Genomic DNA, 26,888 nt, shown 5'->3' with positions numbered 1-26,888 from the left:
GCGATACTGAACTCTCTGTGACACTGGACGGTGATGAAATCTACTACGCAGACTATAAGGAGGGAAAGGTAGTTTGGGATAGTCGGGTCCCATCACCTCTATTAGTTCCTTATGCCTACCATTATGCAGAGTTTTACAAAGCTTGGTGCTTAGGTTTCAGGCGCTGGTGGGAAACGGGTGCAAATGTGGAAGAGGCCAAAGGTAAGTCAAGTCAACAAAAAGGTCACTGTAAACTCATTACACATTGAGTGCCATTGATTAAACAATGATTTAATCACCAGTGCCAAGGTTTTTTATATTTTTTTCCTTATTTCCGAAGCTCCTTGTAAATGTAATCAGAGTATTTGTACTTCCTGTTTATCGTCGTATTTTCTTTGACCAAGAACAGAAAAAAGAGTGCTTTTGTTACGGTCGGTAGAGAAGGACTTGTTTTAAATGAACGTGATCTGTTTTTAGATTACGAGATAAATACATTTTTGTGAATTTCAAAACATTGGCCTGTATGGAAAACCGGATTTCCTGATTGAGTTATCTCCCAATGCATTGTGGGAATTTGGGTTTTTCTCTTCAGTCTCGGCTGCTACAGACCGCAAACTACGGTTTAATATAAAACCTTATCAATTTCGTCAATCTCGCCGACGGCACCCGGTGAGTTGAGAGCTGAGGCCGATTCTACAAAATAATGTCTTCAAAATCCTAACAGTTTTGTGAAAAACGCATGTTTCTGTATTGGCGGTTCACAAACTTGTTAATGTCAAGGACCCCCAACATTATTTGTATTTGGCTGTGGACCCCCATATCAAAATATTTTGTTCCAGGGACTCCCAAAAGCAAAGATTTGAGTTAAAAGATTTCTCTTTAAAAATCTAAAGATTTGCGCCAATTTTCACGATTTAATAAAAATGTAAGATCTACAAGCTCATAGCGAGACACAAAGTGACACGCTATGAGCTTGTATATCTGCTATTTTTGAATAGCCAATGTATAATAAAATATAATTTTAGCCCTTTCCCGGTTTTAATGGATTATGGTCCATTGATATTGATAATATACTACAATTTCAGAGCTATCACATTTGCTAACTGAATTATGTACCATGTACTCTGCAGCATACTGTACATGCTCTTTAACCCTCAGATGCCCCAGAAACGTCCATCTACTCAAAACATGAAGTGACGAGGGAGGTGGAGAACACACTCATCTGCTTCGTCGACAACTTCTTCCCTCCTTCCATCAAAGTTAAGTGGTCCAAGAACGTCGTAGAAGTCGCTGTCGAGGATCCTGTCATCTCATACTTAGCTAACCTAGATGGGACCTTCCGTCATATCTCCACGCTGAACATCTTGCCACAGGAGGGAGACGTCTATGCCTGTACGGTTGAGCACAAAGCGCTGCAGGAGCCTCAGACCACGGTTTGGGGTGAGAACGGCAACGGTTCAAAGTTCTGTTACTTATACTCAAAGTGGTGCATTTTGCCTGTTATCCGATATTTGATAATATGCAGGGTCAAATCGGCCTTCACTGATGTATTACATTATTATATATTATATTATAATAGCTCATTGCTGATATTTTCTTTTCTTTTTCGAAGCCATTAAAGGTCACATTATCATTGCGTAAATATTTGTGAAATAGGCTATATTGGTGGAATATCGGTCAATATCAATGAAAAAATATTGTCGTGATATGAACATTATCGGTTCAACACAGATATAGCATTTTTAATCAAATATCGGATGATATTTCTATGCTACCGATAATATTGTACATCACCAAACCAAACAATTGGGATGTTTGTGCGCACTGTGCATAGTGGTGAACAACATGCCACACACTACTCCATAGCTAGTAATTTCCCTGCATACATCACACAGAGATATGAACTCAACTGACTTCATTCCACAGGTAACGAGGTGCACCAAATGATATGCAGTCCTCCTCACGCACACACAGATAGGCAGTGAATTACTGTACTAGTTCTTATAAAATATTTTGGGTGAGTCCAAAGCTAGGATGGAAGGGAATAGGTGTTAGCAAACATTGAACATTTACAAGTTACACTGGGTATCATTTTATCTGTCGTTCACAGAGCCTGACCTCACTGAGAGCATCTCTGGTCCAACTGTGTTCTGTGGAGTTGGTCTGGTTCTGGGACTGCTGGGCGTCGCTACTGGAACATTCCTGTTTGTTAAAGGAAGACATTTGGAGTGATTCTTTTTTTTAATATACTGTATATATTTTTTGGTATTTTTTGGGGGCCTTTTTCTGACTTTATTGATAGGGGATAGTGGAGATAGACAGGAAACAGGGAGAGAGAGAGACGCAGCAAAGGCCGCCAGGAACAGGACTCGAATCCGCAGCAAGCTGCCAGGCCGCACAGAGCCCATTATGCGGTATTTGCCTGGACCACTAGGCCAGTGGGTGCCCCTGGAGTGATTCTTTTGTTAAGAAACAAGAAAATATATCAGGTGTTCCTGTTCCTGTTTTGATGAATGAAATACTGTACAACTGGTGGAAGTTTAATACTGTATCTGCAGATCTTAGTAAATATTTCACTGTTTACATCCTTTCTGCCTCTATTTCAGCCATGCTACTGTACACTAAGAATGTGCTAGAGTTCACATGAGAGGGTTGGCACACTGGACTGGATGGCTTTTTTAACCTTAAAGAAACAACAACAACAACATTCAGAGTATTTAATTGAGGTTTTCGTTCTTTATTTTTATATTTATCTAAATTTGACACATAGTGTGTAATCTGCCCTTTCCTAAGATTGTTAGCATTTCCCTTTTGTTTTACTCAATGGATAGCCACAAATAATTTGTTTAAAAGGTATTTTATTGAATTCCTAATCTGAAACTTTATTTTGTAAATATGAATTGGAATCTTGTGTTTAATGTGTGTTGATATGTACAGTATGCCCTTAATTAAATCAAAAATGTAAAAACAAAATGTCCACAAACAATGTAAATATACTTTAATTGTTGACTCAACTTTGTATCTCCTGTAAAATAAAAGAATGTTATGGATCCAAATGCAATGAAATGTACTCATTCTATAAGGGATCATGTAAACATTCAACTTGTGTAAAAATGGTCATGGTCACAAACAATATTGTACCAGATTGTATCTATACCAGTGGTGTAAAGTAGGGGAGAGCTTGCACGATTGTAACGTTTTTCACATTTCAATACTTTGACGTTGCCTACAGAACAGAACTAACATGCATAGCATGTTAAAACGATATAAACTAATGAAGAACAGATATATGCAGACAACCATCTAGATTTTATCTCCACAACATTAAAGAAAAGATTTGCAGACCAAAGATACTCAAGGTGATTTTCTTTACGCATTTTGCGAAATACCAGTTTTTCTGCAATAACTCGGTCTAGGTTGGATAAAAATAATTCTTACTTCCTGGAGACGTTACGTTCCTGGTCACATCTGATGTGATGACATCATGATGGCATTGACCAATCAAGAGATAATGTGCTTTTATGAAGCGTTACAAATGAGGCGGCTCTCCCCTACTCAATTACTGTACTTTAGTTGATGAAATTTGATGTATGCTGGCAATGCATTTCAAAGGGAATGGAGCAGTTTGCTGCCAGTTGCGGAACACTTTATTCCCATTGAAATGCATTGTCAGAATCCACCCTCATAGTGGGTAGGTAGAATAAAAGTGCGGTGTGACCGTGCCCTAAAGTGTTTTCCCACCTCGTATAAAAATGTCCTGAGGACTTTGTTGGATGTTTTTTTGTTCCATTTTAAACAATGCAATTTGGCATTACCCATAATGTCTTTTGTCACTTTCTTTCACACTATATTCTCTTGGAATTGGAATCACACTACAGGAGTTTTTATTTCCTAATACGTTTTTAAATCTGGTTGCATTACGCATAAGAGGAGAATTGTCACAGATATTCTTCTCTCTAACCTTAAACTTTCACAAGCTAAAATATTTTTTTTTATTAATGGCACATTACACACAACTGGATATATCATTGTGCCGGGCAGAGCAATGAAATCCACCCTATGTGCTATCTGGTAGGCCGACCTTTAGCTTATCCAGCAGTCAGAGAGTGCAGTGATCTTCTCCCACAATTGACCTTTTTTTAATACAATGTGAGAAAGGACAGCTGAATAATGAACTAAAAGCACTTCTCAGGTTGTATGGAAACGGAGGCACGACGTTCAAAAGACAGGCTCATTATCAAGCCAAGCGGTGAGAGAGCTTTGATCCCTGTGAATGCCAGCATCCCTCCCTGAGTCCACATGTCTTTGACCTTCAGAGTCAGAGCCTAACTGTTCCACGACCGCCTTACAGAACTTACAGAAACATTACATTTTGTTTGTCAATAACTCGCTCGTGTTTGACATTCAGTCCACATAACTAACACTATGCTGTTTCCCCTGAAGCATTGAGATGTTGTTATTAATCAATATGGTCTTTTTTTCATAGCATTGGAAAAAGCATTTCTATAACAACGTACAGAAATGTTTTTAGTTTTTAGTTAAAAATATATATATTTGTATTGGGGAATAACAATTTTAACATTTAGCCATTCATTTTGAATTATATTATATTGTATACACAGTAAGTATTATTGTTGTTAAATTGCACCAAATGTCGCCAGTGTCAGTGAATACAAGAACGCTCGCCCCCAAACATGCTTGCCCCGAGTCTAATCCAGCAACCTCTGAACGGTCGCCGCGGGAATTCCTAAACGTAACCTCAGTAAAACTATGTCTAGCCATTTATTCCTAACCTTAACCTCAGTAAAACGAACCGCTGGGGGGCAAGCGGCCCGCGGAAAAAAATGGGGGCGAGTCTGTTCTGTTTTTCATCTCGAGCTGAAACCTATTAAGTTTCACAGGATGTTGTTATATCCTCAAATGTTATGTCACCGTGTGTTGCTCTCACACAAAATGGTCTGTTTGCCTTTTAGGTCGATGGTTATTCAAAGGATGGAAGCCATGTCGGTCACTAACCCCACAGAGTCAACATCAGAACCACAGCTTTATCTCGTTAACCAGGATCCCACGGGCTGACGGGGGAACCATGCTGAGCTGTGTCTGTCACGTTGAAATTATACCTGCCTCTGGCTTAGATGGGAACCACACATCTACGGAGAAGGCTCCCACGGTCTATGGATATTACCAAGAACTCCTTTAAACAAAAGGTTGTCAGTCAAAGGATGTGTATCAATGGAGGACACTGATGCAACTCTTTAAGTCAGTGTAGTATTTGACCTACTTTTACAGAGAGGAACGTTTTGCTTTTTTTTCTTTTCCTCTCTGAAAACATTGGATTCTTAATTCACCAATGAGCCTATATAGCTCTGTTGCGCTCCCACCGTCTCCAACAAACTGACTTTTTTTTACGTTCCTTCCTACGCCATGGCTCTACCCAAGCAGAAGAGAATCAGGACTTTTGTGCTGCTGTTCTGCGTCGTGTCGTTCACGACGTTGCTGTTCAGCTACACTTACGGAGACCCCTCGCTCTACTTCTTCAAGTGCGCTTTCCGCCTGTCGGACAGCCTGTTCTCCAAGGGCGCGTGTGCCTGTCGGCAGTGCATGACGGAGCTGGAGGGCGACGACCCCTGGTTCAGCGAGCGGTTCAACCTCTCCGTCCAGCCTCTCATGACCAGTGGCAACAGCCTGCTGTCTGACGACACCTTCAAGTGGTGGCAGGTGAGGTTCAGGTGCAGCAACCTGGGGAAAGTCAGTGGTGTAAAGCATTGGTTCTCAACCTTTTCAGGCCGTGACCCCCCAAATAATCATATTTTAACTGGGGACCCCCACACCCTGACGAGTTGAGACATTACATTTTCTATAACACGGTTCTATTGTGAAAATAGCAGATCTACATGCTCACAACGCCTCGCAACGCGAGGCGTTGTGAGCATGTAGATCGGCTATTTTCACAATTTCTATCTCTAAACATTTCTAAAGTGACAATTTAAGGCATTTGTAATACCTCTAATATGACGAATTAAACATTGGCCAACTTGTCAAATATTAGATACTCTCTATAGTCTATACATTTAAACTTTATGTTGGTTTGTTTACTGTTTGAGAGAGAAAACAATGTTTCACATTAAGTTAATCATCTGGGGACCCCCCAAAATAATTTGGGGTCCCGACCCACAGGTTGAGAACCACTGGTGTAAAGCATTGGTTCCCAAACACTGGGTCGGGAAGTTTCATTTATTAATCAAATAAAAAATCTAAGAAATTCCATAAATTAGAAAACAAAATAATGTTAAATTAGTGTTGTTAAAAGTATAGTGAAAATAGCCGGTCTACAACCTCACAACGCAGCGCAAAGCGATGCGTTGTGTGCTTGTAGATCTGCTATTTTGAGTCCCGGGCAAACGTCTAATTTCTCTTTTGGGTCTTGAGCTAAAAGGTTTGGGAACCACTGTACATTTACTCAAGGACTGTACTTAAGTACAATTTCACTTCACTACATCTCGGAGGCAAATATTGCACTTTTTACTCCACTAATTAGTTGACCGCTTTACTTACTTTACTTTGCAGATTATGATTATTATCACAAAACATGCACTTCAGCCCTATATTTATTTTGGCCATTTGAAAATAGACGATCTAAGCGCCTGCGTCATGTTGTGAGCTTGTAGATCAACTATTTTCAGCTAAGATGTTTGTTGTACATTGAGAAAAGAGCAGACCGAGGTCAAGTTTACAAAGTATTGAGGGTTTTAAGTCGTTAGATGTCTGAAAATACACATTAACATGAATCCAATATGTAGTGGGGGACCCTGCTTCATCTCTCTCTCAGCTAAGGTGTCCTTGGCCTGAAAAGCATTGAAGACCCTTACAACTTCTCACAGTCACGTGGATAAGATGATTTCTTTTCTTCTTTTTTATGTTGTTATTATGGGCCTTCCTTCCTGAACGTATTCTTTGCTAATTCCATTATTCTATACTAATAATTCTGCCAGAATAACGAGTAAATGCACTGATAATAATAACAATAATAACTAGTAAGACGCCTCAGGGCGACATGCGACCTCGCCCTAAAGGGTGAGGTTGTGCCAATTCTTGGCCATCTGGCCAGTCATGTATATCGGACCAGTTACCCATATATGGAGACCCCTGGTACCCATATATGGAGTTCCATGTACTGTATATGGAGATATGCTGTGAGAGCCCAAACATGCTTACTTCAGTTATTCGTTATGTGAAAGTCCTATGACGTCTATGACATCTGACATCATACCCTTTTATGCCTATACATGGAGATACCTATGTAGAACCAGCCACACAGATATGGGCTGTCTTGGTCATCTGTCTTGGCCATATAGATTCTGTTAGTGTGGTATGTGGCCGATATGGCATTCCCATATGAAGTCCTGTTAGATATGGGCTCAATATTGATGACATCAGGGAACTCCATGTATGGGCATAAAAGTTATTCTGTTAGTGTGACATCACAGTGAAGCCAGAGCGTGATGTCAGAGCAGCAAACCCATTCTGTTAAGAGTGGTTCCCTCGACATCACAGTGACATCAGAGCATGATGTCAGAGCGACAAACCCATAGAACCACAGTGTCTCTGTCAGTGTTATAGACAGAGATACACACAGAGATACACACATACAGACGGTCGCAATAATAATATTAATGAATGTATTCACAAATGAAAGCAGACAATTTAACCAGCCGTTTAATAGCGTAACATGTGATGCAATCACTGTGTAGTAGAAGAAGATTTGCAGCGATTTGTTCTCTCTCATTTCAATTCAAGAACATCGTGTGTAAATTGGAATTGATTCTTTGCTCTGCTATCAAGCCAAAACACTTTCTGGAGGTCCCAAGGCATTGTGTGTTGTCTTTCCAGCAACACCAGCACTGTTGTACGCTGCACAGACTATAGCCGTTCAGCCTGAGAGAAGTATACACTGCTTAATGGGTATCACATTCGCCTCACACACCATGTTCATTTAGTGGTAAAGAAGAGAAAAATTACTGCAAGGTTGCCTCCTGTCACTTCTCGTTTCACAAAACGTGTCTCAGCGGGAGGCTGATGATGGGAGTGTCACAGTTTAACACCGGCCGACCAGATGGTTTGGACGCTGATGCTGCAATGCAGGGTCATGACCGCAAGATGTGGCAGTGTTCTTGTTTCAGTGAGGTGGCTTTCTTCCGAGGGGGGCAATTTACCAGTTTTTCTTTTCCTCTACACCTTTATTTATTATGCCAATTAACTCTTCCCCCACATTTCTACGTGTACCCTTACTGGCCCAACTGTCAGTGAGGAGCCCCCATTGGGACGATAAGACAGGGCAGAAACCTTGTATCTCCAAGTATCACATTTGTACGTTTTTTTCTTGAAGTAAAGCCCTGCTTCATCAGACAAGGCCGTTGCACGAAAGTAGTGAAACCAGCAGATCTACAAGCACGTTGTGTGCTTGTAGATCGGCTGTTTACACTAGTTTAGTTTGTTTTTTTAAATGATAAAAACGAACAGTTTTGGACATACAACAAGGTTTCCACCCGACAACGACGACCAGCTAGTGCAGTGAAAAACTCCCCTCCCCCAAAAACACAGCCACATGTGTTGGTAGAGATGATTGGCGGTGCATTCAAACCCCTAGACTCTGTGGTGGTGTGGTTATACCCCTGTGCCACATGGCCAGAGGACACTACGCTGTGCATTTAATTAGTGCACATCAATATACGATTTACAGGAAAATAGCTTTTCTCATCGCGTGACATAGAGAAGAGATGTTTCACTGCTGACAGCCTGATGCCTGGTATGGGCACATGTTCATGTGCATGCATGCGTGACATTGTGTACTATTATGTAGGCCTACAGGTATGTGTACTAATCCAGACTGATCATTCTGTCAGAGCAGGGGTCTTCAACGTTTTCAGACCAAGGACCCCTTATTTGAGAGAGAGCTGAAGCAGGGACCCCCACAACTTATCATAGATTCCATATAGTTTCATCGTTTGACAGCACAATCATCAGTGTATTTTGGATTCATGTAAATTTGTGTTTTCAGATATTTAACCACTTGAACTGTCAATACTCAATAAACTTGACCTTTCACTCTGTACTTAGTCTGCTCTTTTCCCCCTCCAAAGCTCTTTACCAAAAATAGCCGATCTACAAGCTCACTACGCTCGCAGCGCAAGGCGCTGTGAGCTTGTAGATCTGCTATTTTTGGCCAAAGTTCTCAGAATGTGGTGGCTAGGGTTGAAGTGGTTAATATAAAAAAGGAGAAAAGATTTGGAGGACCCCTAGGGGTCCCGGACCCCTGTTGAAGACCCCTGCAGTAGAGACAGTTAAATATGCAGTATTAAAACCGGTAAAGCATCTGTGTCATTTTAGATTTATACGTTGGCAAAAATCACAGATATACAAGCTCACAGTGCTGCAAGCTTCTACTTTTTTTTTTTTTTTTTTAAACTATTGAAAGAGTGAGAACTACCGAATCAGCCTCAGGTTTGAATTTAGCTCTGAGAGCATAACATGTTCCATGTGCATGTTTTCTTACCTGGTGTTTTCTATTTGGTACATACGTAAATACAGAAAATGAATTTGGCAATTTAGCCCTTTGTGCTTCCATTTGTTGTCATTCCTACTTCACTGTGCCAGCTGTCACCGGGTGCAGGAGAGGCCAAGAGAATCTCCACATGTATTTAAGCTCCCCCACGAGGTTATTTGCTGAGAAATGTGCTCTGTGTATTGAGGGCTGTAGTGTTACTGTAGCTTCCACTGGCCTCGTTCAATCACTTGAGCTTAAAGTAGCCCTGGAGTCAGGGGTGCCGCACCGAATTCTGGGCCCTGGGTACAAGGATTCACTGTTCTTCATACAGGGGGAGGGGGTTTAACCCATTTAGACTGGGAATGCATTATTACGCAATATTTTGTGCTTTAACTATTGAAAAAATAGCAGATATACAAGCTCACAGGCAGCGTGGCACTTGTAGATCTGCTATTTTTGAAAAATCGTGAACATTTGTCTGAATATTTCAATTCCTTCTAAGGTTTTTTGAAAAACCTATGTTTCTATGTCAGTGGTGCTCATACTTTTTCATGTGAAGGACCCCCAAAATGATATATATTTGGCCACGGACCCCCATCTCAAAATATTTCAATCCAGGGACCCCCCAGAAGCAAAATTCTAGTTAACAAATGTTCGCTTAAAAAAAAACCACATATTCAAAGAATCGCACACATTTTTTCACGACTTTTCAGAAATAGCAGATCTACAAGCTCGCAGCGCGGCACTCGGTGCCGCGCTGTGAGCTTGTATATCAGCTATTTTTCAATAGCCAAAGAAGTATACAATAATTCCAGGCCCTTCCTCCACCTTGGGCCCTGGTAACTCAGTCCCACTTATCCCCCCCCCTTGTGACGCCCCTGCCTGGAGTCTCTGAACTCTCTTTCTGTGTCACCAGTGGTTGCAGGCGGAGAGGCATCCGGCCAACTACACAGCGGTGGTGGAGGAGCTGTTCCAAGTGGTTCCAGACCAGACGCTCTACGCGGACGGCGGCCCTGAGCGATGCAGGACCTGCGCTGTGGTGGGGAACTCGGGGAACCTCAAGGGATCGCAGTACGGCGACCTCATCGACTCCAGTGATGTCATTATAAGGTGATTTTGAGTGATAAATGTCAGTGTTTGTTTGACATTGGTGTGAAATAACTAAGTAGATTCATTACTTACTGCGCTTAATTACAATTTTGAGGTATTTGTACTTTACTGGAGTATTTTCAATTTTCAGTACTTTTACTTGAAAACTTTAGTTACTAGTTACTTTTCAGATTAAGTGATTGTATTATCAAACATACATTAACCACTTCAGCCCTATTTTATACACAGGCTATTTTAAAATAGCCGATCTACAAGCTCACAACGCGATGCGACGCGTTGTGAGCTTGTAGATCTGCTATTTTCAAACATTTTAGTACTTTTACTTTGGTACTTTACGTACATTTCGATGCCAAAACCTTCATACTTTTACTCATTTTGAATTCTAGACTTTTACTTGTAACAGAGTATTTCTATATTGCAGTATTGATACTTTTACTTAAGTAATGAATGGGAGTACTTTTTCCACCACTGGTGTTTGAAATGGCTTTTTACTCTATCAAGACAACTGTTCCACTTAATAAGATTTCTCAAAATCTAATGGGATCGATTGCCATGATGACTCATGAGTGACACTTGCTGATGAGCGCAGTTGTGCTCCCCGGACAATGAACCCGTACTGATTTTGGTAACCTCATAGTCTGTCTTCTTGTGACTCCTTTAGTGAATATACTATATGTCAGACACCAATCTCGTAAGAACTTAAAAGAATATTCTGACAATAAGTTGATGAAAATAGGACAGTATTCAAATCTATTAATTAAAGGGATATTTCACATTAAAATAGGTTTGGGGTCATTTTAACGTCTACTCTGGCTTTTGTGACCACCCCAGACAGTTTTTTAATTGCTTGATTCAGTTTTAGACAATTTAGATATTTGATATTCCTTTTATAAGACTTTATAAGACTGGTGACTCATATTGCCCTTCTAATACATGAGGTGGTCAAGTCTTTTCGATTACTTAAAAAAAAAAAAAAAAAAAAAAGATTGCACTTTTTCTTTACTTCCAAAAATATTATAAAAAATAAATGAAAAAAGAACATTAAAAAAACACAGCCTCCTCATGTATTAGGAGGGCAGTATGAGTCACCAGAATTAAGGACGGGAGTTTGAAGTTACAATGGGTTTGTATAGGAAGGGGTGTGTCCACTAAAATGAATATAAAATATCTAAATACTGAATCAAGCAACTGGGGTGTTCACAAAAGCCTGAGTAGATGTTAAAATGAACCCAAACATGTTCGAAAGTTTAAGGCCGACGTGTGGGCATGCGTGGGTGCATGTGCTGTCAGACATGTTTGTATAGCCCTGAGCTTAGTCCATCCATCAATCCATCTTCAACCGTTTATCCGGAATCGGGTCGCAGGGGGGTTAACCGTTCCAACAGAGATTTACAGTGATCCCTCTCCTGCACAACATTAACCACTTCCTCCTGAGGGAACCTGAACTTCTCACCCTATCTCCACCCGTCTGAGAAAACTAATTTCGTCCACTTGTACCCGCGACCTTATTCATTCAGTCACATTGACGCACACTTCATGACCATAGGTGAGAGTAGGAACAAAGATTGCTCAGTAGACTGAGAGCTTTGCCTTCTGGCTCAACTCTCTTTTCGTCAAAACAGTGCGGTACAGCAACTGCAATACCACTCCTGCTGCTAGCGATTCTCCGGCTGATATCCTGCTCCATCCTCCCCTCATCCGTGAACAAGACCCCGAGATAGTTAAACTCCTTCACCTGGGGAAAAGTCTCATTCCCTACTTTGCCTGCCCAATCCATCGGTCCACTGCTTTGAGCTTATAGTGAGCTATGAAATGATTTTGCATGTAAAAGCACAAACAAATATTCAGTCCCGCAAGGACAGGCTGATTCATTCGGATGATCATTTGCAGCAGCAAAATATTTGACATTGTGAATCATTGTCTTGGTTCTCTTATTTCTAGTTGTGGAAGAGATATACAACTATTCATAAATATGAAGTATATTGAGTGTTGGTACCATTGGAACTGGACAGAAATATAATTAAACTTAGTGTGATGAATGTAGTGAATGAGAAATATCAATACAAGCCTTAATGGAAATATATTGCAATATTAAGCATAGTGAACAAAATGAAAATTGGGTTTAATTTTTTTTATAGGTTAAAACAAAGTGAAATTATGTTTTAGACTCATTGACAAAGTATGAGTTGTGTTAAACATTTTCTAAGCTAATTAGAACTGGGAAAGCATCTGTGTCATCTTGGCACTTTGTGAAATGCTACGAGCTTGCACATCTGCATTTTTTAAGAAGAAAAAAACAATGTTGTTAGAAGTTAGACTGCATTTATAGAATTGGCCAGAAATGAGATTTCTATGAAGGCTTTTCCTTGGGGATTCGCAGTCGTTTTCACCTGACAGTGAGGAGTTGGGTTCATTGGAGCGCCCTTGGAGCGTCCCTACAAAAGATCATCAACTACATGAACTTTCCGTCTATTCCGTCCCTATTCTGGGGTGAATATTCAGAGAAAATATTTTACGCGAATAGATTTGGCGTAGAGGCAGGAGAAATACTAGTGGGACACTTATAAAGTCCTGGGGGGACTCCATGTAACTAATTATATACTGTAGGTTTAGTTGAACTGGACTTTTCAAACCAGCAAAAGTAAAACAGCTGTCCACTATATAGTACTTTACAATAAAGGCCTGTCCGTGGTATCTCCGAAACCTCAGAAATGTTCCGTGAGTTGGACTTTACGACGTGCACATTTCCGAACTCTAATTCGGTCTAATGCTTTCCAGAAGTCGCGAGTGATGTAATTTTGTAGTCGAAACCGGACCGTACCGCTGAAAAGTTCGGTTTAAGTCTCATACAGGATTTGTCATTTTTACTCCAGTTACCTGTATGTACCTGTATGCTGAACTGCACAGACTTTTACTATTTTCCCCCCATTGCTCTTCATTTATCACACTGACTGTAACATGTTGTCTTTCTGTATGAAGCAACATTATTGCACTTATCTTCTCTGCCAGCCCTTACGGTGACAGCAGCATGCCACTGCCTTACCCATTCAATTACAGCTTGACAGGACACACAACCAAGACAAGAGTTATTGTTTTACTATAACACAAGACTTCACTGCGGTACAAGAGTGTGTGTGTGCATATATGTTTTTATTATTACGCCAGCTGAGCCATCTCAGATTGAGTCATGCATGGTTGCGTGGCATGGCGTTAGACAGGGGTGTCGCACCAAATTCTGTGCCCTGGGTAAAAGGATTCACTGCAGGCCGCATTATTTTGTGCTTTAACTATTGACAAATAGCACTATTGAGTGCCGCGCTGCGAGCTTGTAGATTTTGTTTTTGAAAAAACTTGAGAATTTGTGCAAGTCCAAATCCTTCTAAGTTTTTTTTTTTTGAAAAACCCATGTTTCTATGTCAGTGGTGCTCAAATCTTTTCATGTGAAGGACCCCCAAAATGATATGTATTTGGCCACGGACCTCAAAATATTTAGTTCCAGGGACCACCCAGAAGCAGAGTTAAAAAGGTTTGCTTAAAAAATACATATACCTGTATTCAAAGATTTGCATTTTCACAACTTTTCAAAAATAGCAGATCTACAAGCTCGCAGCACGGCACTTGTGCCGCGCTGTGAGCTTGTATATCTGCTATTTTTCAATAGCTAAAGTATAAAATCATTCCAGGCCCCTCCACCTTGGGCCCTAGTAACCCAGTCCTACTTTACCCCCCCTTGTGACGCCCCTGGCGTTAGAATAAACAAATATGTCATCCTGGCAACATTAGAGCATACGGTGTCAAATTTAAATTAATATAGTTCCCAAGACCTGACTACAACAAGCTTGAGAGCTCTATGAGCAATTACAGAGAAACTAATGAAATTAATATGAATATTTGCAAAGGATAATAATCACTGACATCTCTTTTCAAAATGCAATCATGTTTGATCTCTCTCTTTAAGTGCTGTCTGTTTGTAGTGGGATTCATATGAAAGATAACTGGCCTGTCACAGATGTGAGAGCTAGGGTCTCATTATTCAGATTCACTATTGAACATCAATCGAGTTCTCTGTGTGATTGCGATAAGCTCTCGCAAATAACTTCATTAAGATGGATGATAAACCCAACAGACTTAATGGATAGGCACATTACATCGTTGACTGTTTGAAATTGGCTTTCAAAAAGGGGCTTTCATCTGTCAATCCAGGTACGAAAGTATCTAGAAAATGAACGTGCCAGCCATTTTCTTCGAGATATGTTCTGTGTATTATATGACGTACAGTTTTTTTTGTATGGGAATCGTATTGGAAATCACAATGTGCATACCTGTAATGGCATGTAATGGCAATGATTCTGACCATGATACTGACATGATACTGTCAACATATTAAAGAAAGAAATAAAACGCTAGCACATTGAGGGCTCATATGCAAACAAAGTGCTTGTATTGCACCTAATACAGGTTGTGACGTTTCGAGCACACTGCTCTTCTTCAGACTGAATTGTGACAAAGGGAGGAGCACATCTTATACAAGACACCAGCAAACACTCACATCAGGATCACTTGGAATACAGCTGTGGATGATTACACATGTGACCAAAAAACTGCCACCTGAGTGGTCAGAGATATCAAACGTTACAAGACATCATTCATTGTTTACCATACAGGCAATACAGAAATAGAATGTCCTAACTAGAGGTGTGTATAAGGATGGGAATTCAAAACATACGCATATTATACATTTGAATATTATCAACATATTGACATGACACAGACGGGATACTGACATGGGGTCCTTGAGGGGGTTCCAAGGGGTTAATAGTTAGGAACCAAATGGACCCCTTACTTGTCTGTAACTCAGGGTCAAATGGACCTGTTATGGTCCATTTGATTCCATTTGTACTAAGGCATTAATGAAAAAGTCGACAACTTTCTATTGTGAAAATAGCAGATCTACGTGAGCATGTAGATTGGCTATTTTCACAATTTCTGCCTCTATATATTAGACAATTTGGACAATGTTTAATTTGCCATTTTAGAGGTATTAAAAAGTCCTTAAATTGTCACTTTAGAAATGTGCAGATACCCTCTATATACACTTAAACTTTATGTGGGTTTGTTTACAGTTGAGTGAGAAAACAATGTTTCACATTAACTCATTGAGTGCCAATCCCGAACTAGTTCGGCTTTATTAGCGTATCGCAGTGTGCCGATCCCGAACAAGTTCGGCTTTTAAAAAAAAAAAAAAAAAAAAAAAAAAAAAATTTTTTTTTTTTTTTGGAAAAAAATTTTTTTGATTTTTTTTTTTTTTTTTTTTGGACCCCATCAAATCTGGTGAACATGATTTCAATCGCGATTTTGCATGTTCCACCCCCATACAACCCCATCTAACATACAGGGCAGCCATGTTTGTTTACATAACATGTAAAACATAATGGCGATTATCTCAAGAATGCCTGAACGGATTTCCAATCGGATTTTTTTGTTTGAAAGCTGTGAACAAACTGCACAAATCCACTCCAATGCAATCCAGGATTGCATTGGATTTTTTAGAGCTCATTCTTCTCTGTTTTTTTCCCATGCATGAGGTGTGCAAGGTTTAATCATGGCTAAGTTGACGAAAATAAGGCTTCTAAAATGCTTGGTAGCCAATAGCTAACTTCAAGCTAACTTCATCCTCTTCCTGTACATGCACAAAGGAAAGTGTTCAGGCAAGTCATGGCTGCAGGGCTTCTGCATATACCTGCATATACCAGCATATCTCTATGGGATTTTCTCTGGTCACTGGGCGCCCTCTAGTGGTGAAAGGGGTGGCACTCAAAGAGTTAAGTTAATCATCTGGGGACCCCCCCCCCCCCCCCCCCCAAAATAACTGGGGGGTCGTGTGTGATGTGATGACGTCATCAAACGATAAAGTCGACTTCAACTCAACTTTTTACTGAGTCGAGTCGACTTGCAAAAATCACAAGTCGTTAATGCCCTAATTTGTACACTCTCAGAGTTATGGGGGTCCATAGCCCTAATGCATACCAAACTGGAGGTCCTAGAAATGATAAGGTTAGAGAACCACTGCTTTAGAGAGTTTAATCCCACCGGGGTCACCAGTGTTAACCAACACAGTCTTTAAGGTGCTTTCAAATGAAGCGTCCACTAAATGGTCTATATTATGATAGGAATACATAATATTTTGCTATTAGCGTCAGCCTGGCTACAGTGAAAGACTACCTCACTGTGCCTCAAATAACGTATCTCCTAATTGAATCCAGGACTTTCAAGTGTTTAATTATAAAGCCAAAAGCTTTTGCCTGAGAATTTCCTCTCTCTCTCTCTCTATCTCTCTACGCAGTTGCTGCAATGCTTCACTCACCTGATAAAAAATGATTGTCATTTAGTATTTTGAAAAAGCATGACCATATGTCTTTCTCTCAAAAGCTAAAACATGCATGTGCACGTGCTAGATTTGGACACGCATGCATGTGCATGTACAGCACTAGCTTTTGACGTGCAAGTACGTGCGCACATGCACTTGCATGCATATTCCTGTGCAGTGTTGGGGAAGCTACTTTGTAAGCATAGCTTTGCAAGGTACTAATTACATTACTTCATTATGCAAACATGATCAAGGACAAACACTAACACTAAACTGAATTGTCAGATATAAAAAAAACACCAAAGTAATGAAAACAAATAGTCCAATATACAAGAGTTGGCTTCAGTGGCTGCTAGATCCATTTCCACTAAAGCAGGGGTCTTCAACGTTTTCAGGCCAAGGACCCCTTAGATGAGAGAGAGATGAAGCAGGGACCCCCACAACCTGTTCATAGATGCATATAGTTTCATTGATTGACAGCATAATCATCAGTATATTTTGAATTCATGTAAAGTTATGTTTTCAGATATTTAACCACTTGAACCGTCAATACTTAATAAACTTGACCTTTCACTCTGTGTACTTGGTGTGCTCTTTTTCCCCTCTACACCAAACCAAAGTTCTCAGAAGATGGACACTAGGGTTCAAGTGGTTAATAGTGTTGAAGACGCTTGCACTAATGCAGAGAAGCCGTGTTCTTTTGTCCTCGCAGAATGAACCAGGCTCCCACCTCTGGCTTTGAAGAAGACGTGGGCTCCAGAACCACTCACCATGTGATGTACCCGGAGAGCTCCGTAGACCTGGACAACACCACTCACCTGCTGCTGATCCCCTTCAAGACCCTGGACCTTCAGTGGATCGTCAGCGCTTTAACCACAGGCACTATTAAACAGTGAGTGCATTCGCACCATGCACACATAGACGTCAAAGGGGGCTTGAGCCCCTGCCCTTTTACCCGTCTGTAAAAAGTGCCCTCTCCAGACCATGCATGCAGTTTTCACTATAGGTGAAATAAATACAAATGCCCTCTTTCCATGTGCCATACCTGAAGGCAGCGTTTAAGACAATTGCCTTGTCCAAACTCTCCTGAACTTGAATGCAGCATTGTATGTTGAAAGAATTGCCCTCTCTGCGTACAAATCCATGCCGTACGTCACATCTCCAGTATGCACATGCTTAGTTTAGTGTGGTCTAAAGCACCTAACATTCTCTGCATGTCCCTGATTCACACTGAATTACAGCTTTTTCAAATCACTGTGTTCCACACACTGGAATATGCACCAAAAGACGAATGGTTTTATTACCACCGTTGGCATGACGTTTGGAGCCTAGTGGCTCTTTCTCCTCAGACAGTGACGATAGCAAGACACACCTATATCCTAATTTCAGCTGGGTCAGCTGACCAGTGGTGGAAAGTAACTAAGTACATGTACTCAAGTACTGCACTTCAGTACACATTTGAGAATTTTACATTTTCAGCATTTTTACTTCTACTCCACTACATAGCCTACACTGTATCAGAGGCAAATATTGTACTTTTTAGTTAGTAGTTATTTAGTTATTAGTTACTTTGTGGATCTTCACCATCAATGAAATGTGCGCCCATCATGAATATGACAATCAGTATACAGTCATACTAAAATAGTAAAGATAGACCATCTATCATCTACAAAAGCTTGCACTTGTACTGGCTATTTTTGCTATTTTCTTTCTTTCTTTTTTTCTTTTACTCATTAGGGAAAGCATCTGTGACACTTATCTGTGAACTCATATCTTTGCTTCTGGGGGTCCCTGGAACAACATATTTTGAGAAGGGGGGGGGGGGGGGGGCACGGCAGTCAAATACATTTTGAGGGTCCTGGGAGGACCACTGATATAGAAACACAAGTTTTTTCAGAAAACTGTTAAGGATTTAGAAGATTTAATGGGTTTTGGCATTTTGCAAATAGGTGGCTGGTTATGGATACCTGGGGGGTCCTTGGCATGGATACGTTTGCAAAACCCTGACACAGACCACTAGAGTGACAAATCCGCACTCATTCAAACACTTACTGTAGGTTTAATTTGATATGGAAAATGAAGCAGCGAGCGTTACATTATATATATCGTCGTTGTCGGGTGAAAACCTTGTATGTCCAAAACCGTTCGTTTTGCATTTATCATTTTAAAAATGATTTTGACTAGTGAACACAGCCGATCTACAAGCACACAACGCCTCGCACCGCGAGGCATTTGTGTGCTTGTATATCTGCTGTTTTAACTACTTTTGTGCGACGGCCTTGTATGATGAAGCAGGGCTTTACTTTGCGAAAGAACATACGCATTTGAAACTTGGAGATACAAGATTTCCACCCGACAACGACGATATTCCTCTCTACAGAGAGCGTACAGAACGAGACTGAAATGAAAAGAGACATTTGCACTCAGGAGCATTGAGCTGACTATTTTAATCCTGTAACATTCACAGTCTTCATTTAGCATTAATTAAACCTGTCAGAGTTGATAGGTTAGACGTCCTTAGCAGTGCTGGTGTGTCATCAAGCCTGCATGAAGAAGGGAAGAGGGTGCAAAGTTGCAATAAGCTACAGTATAATAGGCCAGGGGTTCCCAAACTTTTTTGTCTCAGGGCACCCCATACATATTTTTTTAATCCGAGGCACCCCTACATTATAATTTTCACTCCCACCACCAATATTTATAGCATATCGTCGTTGTCAGATGGAAACCTTGTATGTCCAAAATCGTTCGTTTTGTATTTATCATCTATAAAATGTACTAAACTAGTGAAAACAGCAGATCTACAAGCACACAACGCCTCGCATCGCGAGACGTTGTGTGCTTGTAGATCGGCTGTTTTCACTAGTTTTGTGCGACAGTCTTGTATGATGAAGCAGGGCTTTACTTTACCAAAAGACGTACACATTTGAAACTTGGTGATACAAGGTTTCTGCCCGACAGTGACGATATTTTAGTGATTATGTTGCGAGGAAAACGTTGAGATAATAGCCATTTTGGTTAGAACTGACTGAAAATAACTTTGTACTTCAAGTTTAAAATGATACTAAATATTCTTTCAAGTGTCAAATAAATTCCAAATATTATCAAATGATCAGACTTTTTTTCTATTGATTACTCATGCCACGGAGACTTGAGTTCAATAATATTTTTGTTTTTTGTTGCATTCTTAACCCATTTGTAGCCGATCCCGAGAATACTTGTCAAAAATACTCGAGTACTCGGAGTGCCGATCCCGAGTATACTCGCGCTAATTTCTGTATATACAGTAAAGCTGGCAAGCTTACCGTACGGTCCGTTGGAAAGTCCTGGCACGATTGGACTCGCCGATTCATCATCATCGCGGATCCACGTGCACACAATAGTGATTCCTTAACATGGTAGCCGACGGTCTATCTCATCTTTAATGTCCATTTTCTCCAAAAAACACTTTTGAAGCCAAGGATGGCATTGGATTCTCGCTATAATAACACAAGCTGAAAGGGAACTATCTAGGTCGTCCTCAGACGAGCCCTCCATCGTTGTTTCCAGTCATCTCGGTTCTCCATACATCTGGCCAGCTCATTGGTGTTCTGTGTCCCTACGTCTTCCTTGAGTACGTCCACGTATGTTTTTGTGGGACGTCCTCGCGACCGGTGCCCATGTGTTGGCTCCCACAGTACCAATTTGCTGGCTGGAAGCTCCTGGTGTCTTTGGCAGTGTCCTGCTAGTCTCATTCTTCTGGTGGCAATTTTCTCGCTTACCTTTGGTATTCCCTCATACAGGCTCCTGTTTGTAACATGTGCACTCCTGTTGATGTTGAGTACTGCACGCAACATTCTAGTGTAGCACCCGTCTAGAGACTTCTGCAGGGTTGGCTTCAGGGTCCAGCATTCACTGCCATAGAGGAGAACAGACTCCACCGTTGCAAAGAAGTAGCTAAGTTTGATTTGGCGGGGGAGGTTAGAGTTCCATACACTGTTCATGCCATGAAAGGGAACGATCCGCCATTACTCCAACCGCATGGGACGATGATCACTTCCGGTGAATGACGTCATGACGTCAAACAGGAAATGTTTGCGCAATCGACTTCTGGCCTTCAAAATAAGAGACTGGCCGCGGACGGAGCAGGCGAAAGGCGCGCTGGACATTTAACCCGTTCATGTCTGGAGCACTAAATGGGTTAAGACAAAGATTAAATTAAAAATAAAATAAAAAGAAATTACCCTGACTGTTTCCCCATCCAGTGCCATGCATTTGGGTCCCCATCCAGGGCCATGCATCCGGGTCTCCATCCGGAATCAATGGGGGTACATTTTCTATAATCAACATTTTTGGCTTAGGAATGCGACAAATACAAACACATATTATTGAACTCAAGTCTCTATGGCATGGGTAATCAATAGGAAAAAAAATCATTTTGGGGTTGAACTACTCCTTTAATGACATAGTTCAATATTTGGGTAGTTCTCCCCTTTAAGAATTGAGTCTGATTCTACAAATTCTATAAATCAGTAGTTCTCACACTTTCAAGATTTTTCAATGAAAATTATAGATGTTCAATTCAATGCAAACTTAATTCCAGACACACAGGGGTCCATAGAGTATATATCATAATCATCATGATCATCAAACATAACAAATTAAACAAGGTCGCAGCACGGCACAAAGTGATCCGCTGTGAGCTTGTATATCTGCTACTTTTGAATAGCCAATGCAAAAATCGAAATCGACACAAATGCCTTTTCTGGTTCTAAAACTAATGTGACAGAATTTGATATGATGCATGTGCAAAAAGATTTTCATGTTCAGATTAACTTTATTTAATTGTTATGATATCAGTGCTTACTGTAACAAATATCACAAAACAAATGTAAATGAAGGCACATCAAAACAAGGCAGTGGTGAGCAGCTGAGCCAGGAGGCTCATATAGCCGCTTCTGTCTGTTTAGGTATTTACAGCACCCTCTGGTGGACAAACCCATACATGCATACAGTATGTATACATCGATTAACTATGATGACAGACAGCTTCTAAATTGCATGCACTTCATGCAGCTCAACTAATCATCTATAATTGTATGTGAGAATTGATGAATATGAAATAGACACAAGAAGACCTGTTATATTGAAAATCAAACCAATTATGCCTGGATTAGCCTTGTCTACAGGTTGGAAACATTGTTGTGCCCTCTGTCTCTGATTGCCATTCATTATTACTGTATGTAACAGTCATTATTTCCATATCTGTTATACATTCATAACATATGGTATAATAAATGCAGATACGACTAGAATATCATATTATTATTATGAATGGTATATTAGTGGTGTTCCTACATGCGATGTCTAGTCTGAGCTTTCCATCTGAACGCATGTTTCATTTATGCAAACTGCAGTTGGCATAGTGCCCATGAAGATAAAGAGCATTTGTCCATTCAAACTAGACATTGCATTTTAATATTTTTCTTTTCATCATACTGTATAATATTGCGATTCAGGGAGATACAAATCACTATTGCTCGCTGCTCAATGTGTGAATAGAGCTATGACTTGTAAGTGTGTCCGAGATGTTGAATTATTTATATTTTTTCTTGCACCTTGATTTGTTCATTTGCATGTGCATATATCATGTGCAAAAGGGAGCAATTTTTACTGTTTTAGCATATATTTTTCTTCTATTGCAGAACATATGTACCTGTTGCGTCCAGGATACAAGCAAACAAGGACAAGGTGAGTTCAATGAATGAAGGCTTTGTGTTACTCCACTAGTTTTCAGACCATGTGATTTAAATTCAGTGTTCATCATCAGATAATCTTGTGATGTGATCAGTCACAACCAATTTCTTTGTCTGAGGAAAGTCTGCTTGTCAGGCCTTACGTGTGTTTTTTTTGTAACGTGGCCGGCTGGCCGCATGAATTACAGCCTTCAGCTGGCTATAGAGACGTAATTGTAATCACTTAGATTTGTAAACTGTAAACTCCAAGCCTACATAATCTACAGTGGTAGGCTACACCATGAAGTGCAACTGTGTCTCTTTTACAGGTGTTAATCTATAGTCCAACCTTTTTCAAATACGTCTATGAGACTTGGCTCGACAGTCACGGGCGATATCCTTCTACTGGCTTCCTTAGTTTACTGTTTGCCATTCATATTTGTGACAAGGTAAGTTGATAATTTGTACTGTACAATTTACAACTTACAATTTCACCATATAGCTTATGCTCATATCCAAAGTAACATAGGCCTACTTAGTGCAATAATTAATGTCATGAACACTGGTCAATAAACAACAATGAAAATTGTCACGTAAATAGAGTGCCAAGAAATAAATTAAATGCTACTTAGTAAGTGGGACACGTGGTATAAATTTAACACATTTAGGTTTGTCATGCCTTTAACATACAGTACATTATAACAAGGAACATTAATAGGCTAAACAACATTATTTCATGTGTGTGTGCAGCTCCAAAGAAATAATAGAAGCGATTACAACAAATGTCCCTGCAAATATAATTTGTTGAATGTCTAGTTCCGCTGATACTGTTAGCTTTTATCATTTTAGGTTAAAGTATTTTATTGGTTAATCATGGATTGTTAAACTTAAGATTTTGAGTTTTTGTCCGGTATTAGGTGTGATGTCACTTTGTCACAGTGTACCTTTGTGCTCGCATACCACAGGTCAGCGTGTTTGGCTTTGGTGCAGACCAGTTTGGAAACTGGCATCACTATTGGGAGGAGAACCACCTGGGAGGAGCGTTCCGACACACAGGAGTTCACGACGGAGACTATGAATACAACGTCACCCTGCTGCTGGCGGACAAACACAAGATCCAAATGTTTAAAGGGAGGTGAGGCTGCTTTACAAGCGCTGCCCAGACAATGCAGACCTTGAATGGATACAGCTCGGTCTTCCTTCTGCTTTTCCAGGAACGGGGCTGTCGGTTTCCAACAACACTTGTTTAGTCGTTCTGCAGGGGCTTTGAACACAAGACAAAGTGAAACAAGCAAACCTGAAACTGCCATGCTTATGATTTGATTCACTTTAATGACAGTTACCTCCATTCTCTTGCCTTCACTGAACATTCCTTTTTCACACTGGCATAATGGTATATCGTCACTGTCGGGTGGAAAATGTCCAAAGCGGTTACTTTTCAGGAAAGGGCAAAAAGAACCTGTGTTCCAGTGTAGTTTTAGTCCGAAACTCTTGTCAATGCTTTTCACTGGTTACATGTTTATAAAACGCACAGACCAACTTAACCACTTTCAAACTGGCATCCCTATTTTAGACCGTTTGGACCGGAGTGACAAGGGAATGTGTTTTAGGAGTGATCATTGTTTTCCAAACCTAGTTATAAAACTTAATTTAAACACTGTGGCTAGCAAAGGCCGTTGCATAAGACCTTAGTACGGGCATAAAAGTATATACTTCAGCTTGTTGACAGTTATTGTTAAATGGTTGGATCAACAATCTCCAGAATGACATGAAAATGCAAAGTTAGTGGTCAATTTATGTAAATGTACATCTGTTGTATGTACTGTATGCCAGTGGTTCTCAACCTGTGGGTCGGGACCCCCAGGGGGGTCCCCAAATTATATTGGGGGGTCCCCAGATGATTAGCTTAATGTGAAACATTGTTTTCTCACTCAACAGTAAACAAACCAACATTAAATGTAAGTATATAGATAGAGGGTATAAGTATTTGCACATTTCTAAAATGACAATGAAATACTTTATAATACCTCTAAAATGACAAATTAAACATTGGCCAAATTGTCAAATATTATAGGCAGAAATTAGCTCGCTTTGTGAGGCGTTGTGAGCATGTAGATCTGCTATTTTCACAATAGAACCGTGTCATACAAAATGTAATGCCTCAACTCTTAGTGTTCATAAGGTGTGGGGTGGTCCCCAGTTCAAATATGATTATTTTGGGGGTCTCGGCCTGAAAGGTTTGAGAAACACTGCTGTATGTCACCCTGCTGCATCCTCCTGCACGTTCCGCTCCCTCCCTGTCCTCTCGAGCAGTACCTCCCAAACCTTTTAGCCTGTGACCCCAAAGAGAAATCTTAGATATTCGCCCGGGACCCAAACTAGTGAAAATAGCAGATCGGCTATTTTCACTACTTCTCGATTATTATTATATTTTATTTAGAGAATGTGTTTGCTTGTTTGTTTGAACATTTATAAACATCTTGAACATGATTTTTACTCGAGTAGTGACCCTAAAAAATTGGTCCATGAACCACAAATGGGTCGCGACTATTTGGGAAACAGTGCCCTAGAGAGACACAGTGTAGTGGAGCTTCTCACTCCAAGTCATTTGAAGACTGGAAAGTATGTTTGTTTCGAGTGATAAGTTGCACGATAACATATTATCATAAAGCCTCTAAAGTAGTCCATGTCAAAAGTGCCTTATCAAAGAGATACATTTGTAATATTGCAGAAATGGGCCTTTAAGTGCCTTTGATTAAACAGTTTAAGAGAAGATACTGTAGGTTGAGGAATATTTTGCCATTATATATAATTAATGCTCTTGTAATCCTTGAAACCCAGATGCTCTCACGATAAAGTGGTGCGAGATTATAACATCGTAATAAAAACACCATGCTTTTCCTGTTCATAATGTGCATTTAAAGATTAGCATATGCATGACAGAGGTCACCATGTTATTGTCCCTGCAGTGACGAATCAGTAACCTTCTTAAATAAACCCCAGATTTTGTGTAAAAAGGTTTACACGTCCTACGTGCTCTGTAATTAGTTCAGACTTAATGTGTTAAGGTCTTTCCTGTTGACCAAAATGTAGAGGCCTTTGTTATAAGAGTACTGCATTATTGATGATCTTTTGTATGACTTAAAAACAGAAAGAACTGCTATGTTCTCACATTATTACTTCATCTGAAAAACTAAAGTGTCATCATACAAGACGGACAGTGTCCATATGATTTCACGTGTATAAAAAGTGATGCTGGGGAACCCACTTTCGATAGAACATGATTAATTGATTATGATTGGCTCTTCAGTATATAATGTGCATTAAAAGGACTGGGGGGAAAAAGGTCAATGCCTAGTCAATGTCTTTGTCTTTCTATATGCTTTATTAGATAGCATAAAGTTGTTTTCTGCGTCAGACCAAAAATGTTTTGCCATCCATGTATGTTAGAATACCTGAAATCCATGAGAATGAAGTATGATTTGAAGAGCCAAGGACACCTAATCCAGTCCACACACCAATGCAACTAGTCGCAAGATCTCGCAACTCCTTGAAACATGCAACTACTTGCAACCATTCTCCCCAATGGCAGTTGCAAGGGGTTGCATTGCTGTGGCCTTAAAACTGTTATGTTGCAAGGAGTTGCTACTAGTTGCATTGGTGCGGTCTGGCCTTAAGACATTGATGCATTATGTTGTCAATGAGCTGATTTTGCATAGGAGGCAGAAATCCTCAGCAGAATAAAAGCGTTTCATTAGTGGGCACTGTCACCTAGTGGACAATGAAAGTGATCATTACATGTTTCAATGCAAAAGTGGCTTAATTTGTCCATACTGATATATTACAGAGTAATGAAAAAATGTCTACTTCTAACGCACATTCTAACACATTAAATTTGAGTGATTTGACTTTTGTCCTGGATGGTTTTCTGATACTTTTTAAAACCCATACTTTTAAATATGAAGTGGTAGAAGTTTGCATTTAAAACAGGCACATGCTTTGTATTATTATATTTATAACCAATACCTTTTAGTACTTGTGGATCGGCCACACAGTCCAGGGCCCCGGATAGGCACTGACCTCATTGGCCCAGTCCATAATCCATCCATGGTTGCGATTATATGGTGAAAATAACAGATCCACAAGTGTTGCGTTGCATTGCACTTGTAGGTCTGCT

General features: G+C 40.2%; 1 protein-coding gene across 2 annotated transcripts; it reads left to right on the top strand.

The window, feature by feature from the left end:
* The first annotated feature begins 5,058 nt into the window (after nt 1-5,058).
* On the top strand, nt 5,059-26,062 carry LOC308293264 (CMP-N-acetylneuraminate-beta-galactosamide-alpha-2,3-sialyltransferase 1-like). 2 transcript variants are annotated; one of them, XM_080735714.1, is made up of 6 exons: nt 5,059-5,697; nt 10,440-10,633; nt 17,713-17,892; nt 22,682-22,727; nt 23,041-23,160; nt 23,677-26,062. In XM_080735714.1, the coding sequence occupies exons 1-6, from the start codon at nt 5,404-5,406 to the stop codon at nt 23,848-23,850; spliced, it is 1,008 nt and encodes a 335-aa protein (XP_080591840.1). In that variant the 5' UTR covers nt 5,059-5,403; the 3' UTR covers nt 23,851-26,062. The 2 variants fall into 2 exon arrangements, with proteins under 2 accessions (XP_080591840.1, XP_080591841.1); XM_080735715.1 differs by lacking the exon at nt 23,041-23,160.
* Nucleotides 26,063-26,888: the final 826 nt, after the last annotated feature.

This window comes from Nannobrachium achirus (genome assembly GCF_963921795.1).
Source record: "Nannobrachium achirus genome assembly, chromosome: 10".
Lineage (NCBI taxonomy): Eukaryota > Metazoa > Chordata > Actinopteri > Myctophiformes > Myctophidae > Nannobrachium > Nannobrachium achirus.
The sequence above is the reverse complement of the archived record's forward strand: the minus strand, read 5'-3'. Positions and strand labels throughout refer to the sequence as shown.